General features: G+C 39.1%; 1 protein-coding gene across 1 annotated transcript; it reads right to left on the bottom strand.

Moving 5' to 3' along the window:
* Positions 1-1,909: 1,909 nt before the first annotated feature.
* LOC108697973 (taste receptor type 2 member 9) lies at positions 1,910-2,803 on the bottom strand. The gene has a single exon (XM_018228431.2). The coding sequence runs from the start codon at positions 2,801-2,803 to the stop codon at positions 1,910-1,912; it is 894 nt and encodes a 297-aa protein (XP_018083920.1).
* Positions 2,804-5,705: the final 2,902 nt, after the last annotated feature.

The following is a 5,705-nucleotide window of genomic DNA, read 5'->3' as shown; positions in this document are numbered from 1 at the left end:
TTTTTGATTTGCCAGAATCTGCTCTTTCTAATAATGCATAGTTTTCTAGGGTAAACCTGTTAGAGGAGTGTGTGGCCTTGAAATCAGAAGTATGCTGTTTTGTGGAGCGGTGCTTTGGAAATTTGGTAGTGTACTACTTTAGAGGTTTTGATCTATACAAGTGAGAAATCTCCATAAAACTATTTATATTTGGTATTGCAGCATTCACGAGATATAGACCTTTCCAAATCTGCTGTGTTCTCATACATTACATAAATGATGTTTCTGATATATGTGATTGTACTTTGTGAAACATGATTTTTTTTCATTTTATTAGACACTTAGACGCCTATATCTTTTTACAGAAGTGGAATTACACCAAAATCTATCATATTTTGAAAGCTCAGGTTGTCCTGAAAAAACAATATATTGTTTCCCTGACTAAGCTAAAAGACCCCCCAGGAATGGTCCTTAAAGTGAAAGTCTACAAAAAATCTAAAAACTGCTTGGCAAAGGACAAATCTGCTGGCAGGGAAAGTGTTAAAGGGATTCTATCTATCTATCCCGAAGCTCATTTTTCAAAACACATCAGTTAATAGTGATACTACAGCAGAATTCTGGTCTGTAATCCATTATTCAAAAAAGCAAACAGGTTTTTTTTAGATTTAATTTTGAAATCTGACATGGAGCTAGACATATTGTCAGTTTCCCAGGTGCCCCCAGCCATGTGCTCTGATGAACTCCAGTCATTCTTCACTGCTGAACTTCAGGTTGTAGTGGTTAACCACCCCTTTCTTCTGTCCCAGCAGTCTAATAATGGGAAAGTAACCATATAACAGCTCTCTGACACAATATAACAACTCCTTGGTACATATGAGAATAGCACTCAATAGTAAAACTCCAAGTCCCACTGTGACTCCTCCAGTTACATTGAGCAGGAGGATCAATATGTAATGTTTCTGATATTAATTATTAAGTCTCTTGACTCATATTGATCATATGAAGCAGCCCTTTCAGAGATACAGACATGGAGACATTTAAGGAGTTCCTGAACAAACCTTCTCATGCATGTTAACTGCTCATTCCTATACTAGATATATGCAGTTCCCCCCCCCCCCAAAAAAAGTGTGTTAATGTATATTAAATTTGGTCTTTCAATGCTTTCCTACTGGGTTTTGAGCAACTTCATAGAACCTCTTAAAATGGGCTAAATATGGCCATACACAGGCCGATAAAAGCTACTGACAGATCAAGTCGACAGCTTATAGGCCAGTGTATGGGCCCTCTGAAGGGCCCCAGACCAGTTTCTCACAAACAATCAGCCAGATGTGGAACAGGCGGGTTTTAGAATCCCATCAGATTGAGGACCACAAAGGTTCATTGATGGGCTCCTCACTCCAACTAACTGCATTCCTGTCTTTGCGATCCGATCGTGTGGGGCCTGATCAGCCCGATACTGACCACTTGTGGTGGGCATATTGGGGCTAGATCCACTCTTCTGGTAACCTCTCCAAACAAGCTGGTCTACCCAAGTATGGCCACCTTTAGTTTACCAGCATTTGTTTAGAAATTGATGTATTATAGAACCATGAATGTATTACATATAACGTATAACGTATTATTCTGAATTTACTCTTTATTAGCATCTGATATGTATTTCCTGGAGCACACAAACATAATCATTATCTCTAAACATTGCTTGAAATAGCAATTCAGCTTCAGTTTGAGAAATACCAGTTAATCTAAATGAGTAATATAAAACAGAAGAGATACATGAGGTCAGTCAATCCAGCAAATACTTTGGAACTCAAATGTCAGGCAAAGGTGTAAGCATAAAATATCCTCTCAAAATATCTTATTTATAGAGTATTCCTTCACCACATTAAATACAGATCTATACAGTATAGTGAACACGTACTTATTAACAGCATTACACATTTCTTGCACATGATCCAAACATTGACATCGTTTTTGACCAAGCTCTTGCTAATTTAGATTTTCCAAAGATCAGAATTAAGGCTTGCCCTGACGGAATGAACATGGTACCAGACCAAAGCACCGTGTGCAATACAGCTCCCAGATCAAGCGCAACTAGATAGAGACAACCAAATACTGTGAAGAAAATCAGGTTCAAAATTAAAAGAAGCAACATTGTCCTGAATGCTTTCACGTGGCTTTTCAACTGTGGGCTCCAGAATTCAGAAATGTGCTGTCTCATCCTCTGAACATGCCTCAGAAGAGATATCAGACAGATCCCGATGCAGAGAGACGTTACAACGAAAGGCAAAGCGCTTCCAAAAATAATGTTAAAAGACATGTAGCGTATATCATATTTAAATATATAATCCTGATAAATACTCGTATCATTTGGTTTGGTTATTTGGACGGCCCAAATAACTGGAAGATTAATTACCCATGAAATCAGAACTGAAACCAATAGGAACAGGGTAACCACAAACGAGATTCTTCTTTGTAAATAAATCAAGATTTGACATGAGAAGTTGACCAGTCTCAAGCAATAGTAGACGGACAGGCAGGCAGTCATCCAAAATGAGAAGTGAATGGAGAAGAAGAGTATAATAGTAATGGCCAAAGAGAATTCTTTGTCAAACAGGATGTATAGCCCATAGGTAACAAATGTTATATCAAATGCTAGCAGGCTCAGCAGGAGAACATTGCAACAGGCCATGGTGAGAAGGATTCTGTCACACTCTTTCTTTCTGTAGCTCAGATACACGGCTACAATGGATGCGTTTAAGATGAATCCACATGGCCATGCTATTATAAGGACGACTGCCCAATATATTTGTAGTCTTGTCGGCATTTTCTGGAAGCAAGTTTCTCTGACAGCAAGTTTCTCTGACAGAAGTACAATATTATGTGCATCCGAGCTTTGCAGGAAAACACAAGGAAATGATTCAACGCAGATTAGAGACAACAGGGTGAATAAAAATGCAAATATGCCTAGTATCTTATTCCCTTGCAAATTAGTATCTCAAAAACATTGGACATATATAGTTTTGTTTTTTTATAATCTGATATTTGTGTGTAACCCTTCAGGGACAAAGTCATATTCACACACAATGAGGTTCTTTTGTCCTACACACGACTCCTGAAACTGTAGCTATCTATATTAGAGCTGTCCAACTGTCCATTTTATGGTTCCATACCTCTCCACAAGCTCCGCTTACTTTGTTTAATAACATTGCTACAGGCTATATTTTGTATCACACTTTACCATTGCGTTTTTTTCACCATTATTTTTTGGCAGGACTAATCCGTTATTTTAACCTATGCGCTAACTTGTTTTATGTTTGAAAAATAAATAATTGACCTAGACAATCTCCCCTCCCAATAAAAATATGAAATTTTTATATATTTTCTTGAGGAGAAAGAAATATCACCAATAATAGAAAATGCCAAAACTAGGGATGCACTGAATCTGGGAATCCGTTCAGGATTCGGCTTTTTCAGCAGGATTCAGATTTGGCTGAATCGAAGTGCGGAACCGAATCCAAATCCTAAAATTCTGTGTCACACAAACAAACAAAAGATAGCTCGTAGTACGAGTTGATCCAGGGACTGGTCCAATTGCCATCTTGGAGTCCTGGAGGAAAATAGTGCATACAAATATGGCTGACACTTTAGCTGCTGCAATGCAAAGAATACTGCCTGTGTTGTACATGTTGCAAGAAAACCATGTATTTTTCTATAAAGTAACAATATGGTGAAGTTTTAAGGTAACTATGTCTTTATACTCCAAACTACCAAACTAAGGAAACTTTGTGGGGAGCTTTTGAATGCTCCACACTCCTAACCCAGAAATGATGCATATTGTGGGTGTGTGTTTGGATGCTGGGTTTTCATTTGGAGGGGTTGAACTTGATGGACTTTGTCTTTTTTCAACCCAATTTAACTATGTAAATATGTAGAATCTATAGTCTGTAGCACTTAAAGTGGTTGTTCACCTTTAAATTAACTTTTAGTATAATATAGAAAATTATATTCTGAGACACTTTGCAATTGGTTTTTATTTTTTATATTTAGCTTTTTATTCAGCAGCTCTGAATTTGCAATTTCAGCAATCTGGTTGCTAGGGACCAAGATGACCAGCTATTAGAACCGATAAAAAGTCATTTATCAACACTGGGCAAATTTGCCCATGGGCTTTTACCTATAGCAACCAATCAGTGATTAGCTTTTTTTTTTTTCAAACCAAAAAGTTTTTATTGATTTTCATTCACAAGACAAGGGGGAGGGGGGGGGGGGTGGGTATGCTCCCGCCTGGGAGACACAGACCAATAACAGTACCGTTCATCAGTTACAAAAAATGCATACAGAGTACCCCATGACCAACAGATACAAGTTTTATTCACCTACAACAGAAATGCCCTCAGCATCAGTCCATGGGCGCCAAATTTTATCAAACTTGTCCGGACAGCCCCTAGACAGGTAGGTAAGTTTGATCAGGGGAAGAACATTATTCACTTGCTTACGCCACATTGTCAGTGTGGGAGGTCTGGGCCCCATCCATCTCAATATAATACACTTTTTCGCATAATATAACAGTCCTCTAGTGAGAAGGTGTAAGAGTTTCCCATGAATCCCTCTAAAATTCCCAACAGACAGGAGTGAGGATTAAGCAATGGGGGGAGAGCCAGTTGTGTCGTAAGATGCGTTGTGACCGCTCTCCAAAAAGCTTGTATGTGGGGGCATTGCCACGTCATGTGGAGAAAGTTGGCCTGTTCCGCCTGACACCTATGGCAGTTGCCATTTGCCCTACTGCCAAACCTGTGTAGCTTAGCCGGTGTTAGGTAGACCTGGTGGAGGAACTTGTATTGTATCAGTCTATCTCGAGAGGATACTAAAAAGTGATAGAGATTGTCAGTCACCTCTTCCCACTGGTCCTCCTCCAGGTCTCCTAAAGTGTCACGCCATTTAAGATAAGTGCGGTGGAACGGGGCCACAGGGGCACGAACCAGCAGCCAATAGATACGGGATACCAATTTAGCTGGCGTTTCCGTCTGGACTAGTTCCAACAGTGGGTAGTCCTCGGTTACCAGTAGTTGGGAGTGAAACTGTGACAAAAAGGCCTCTCTCAATTGAAAGTATGCATGGAGTCTCAGATTAGGAACCGTCATTTTGTCTCTAAGCACAGTGTAAGATATAAACATATTATCCTCTAAGACATCCGACAAAGATTTAATGCCCCCTAATGGCCAGTCTTGGAAGTTAATGATTAGCTTTTTAAAGCCAGCTGCAAGAAGAACAATGAATGCAGCAATCTGATTGGTTGCTATAGGTAACAGCCCATGGGCAAATGTGCCCAGCGTTGATAAATGAGCCCCATTATTTGTACATAAAAAGGAGAAAAATTGCCAGTGCACAGTTCGCCTTTAAAATGTACCAGACTTTGGACAAAATATGTTAGCTCACGAGCCACTATAAGACCCCTCATTTAACATGAGCTCTACATTGCCTATTGACATACTAATGGGGGGATTTAATCAAAGTTGGTAACGGAAAAATGTTCACAATTCAAAAACTAGGCCTTTGCGTAAATTTAATATAGCTTTAGTGCACCTGGAAACTGTTTATCGACCCCTTCTGACAATGGAAGAAGGTTTGCTAAATTTCTAGTTGGTGCCAATTGCAGTGAATGTAATAAAACTTCTTACTGAAAAAATTGTTTGGGAGAATGTAATAAAAGTCGGTAACAGAAAAAA

This window comes from Xenopus laevis, chromosome 7S, assembly GCF_017654675.1.
Source record: "Xenopus laevis strain J_2021 chromosome 7S, Xenopus_laevis_v10.1, whole genome shotgun sequence".
In the NCBI taxonomy this organism is placed as follows: domain Eukaryota; kingdom Metazoa; phylum Chordata; class Amphibia; order Anura; family Pipidae; genus Xenopus; species Xenopus laevis.
This window is presented reverse-complemented; position numbering and strand designations above follow the sequence as displayed.

Bases quoted from the DNA above. Each gene is read 5' to 3' on its own strand.
- LOC108697973 (XM_018228431.2), bottom strand. From the start codon at position 2,803: ATGCCGACAAGACTACAAATATATTGGGCAGTCGTCCTTATAATAGCA.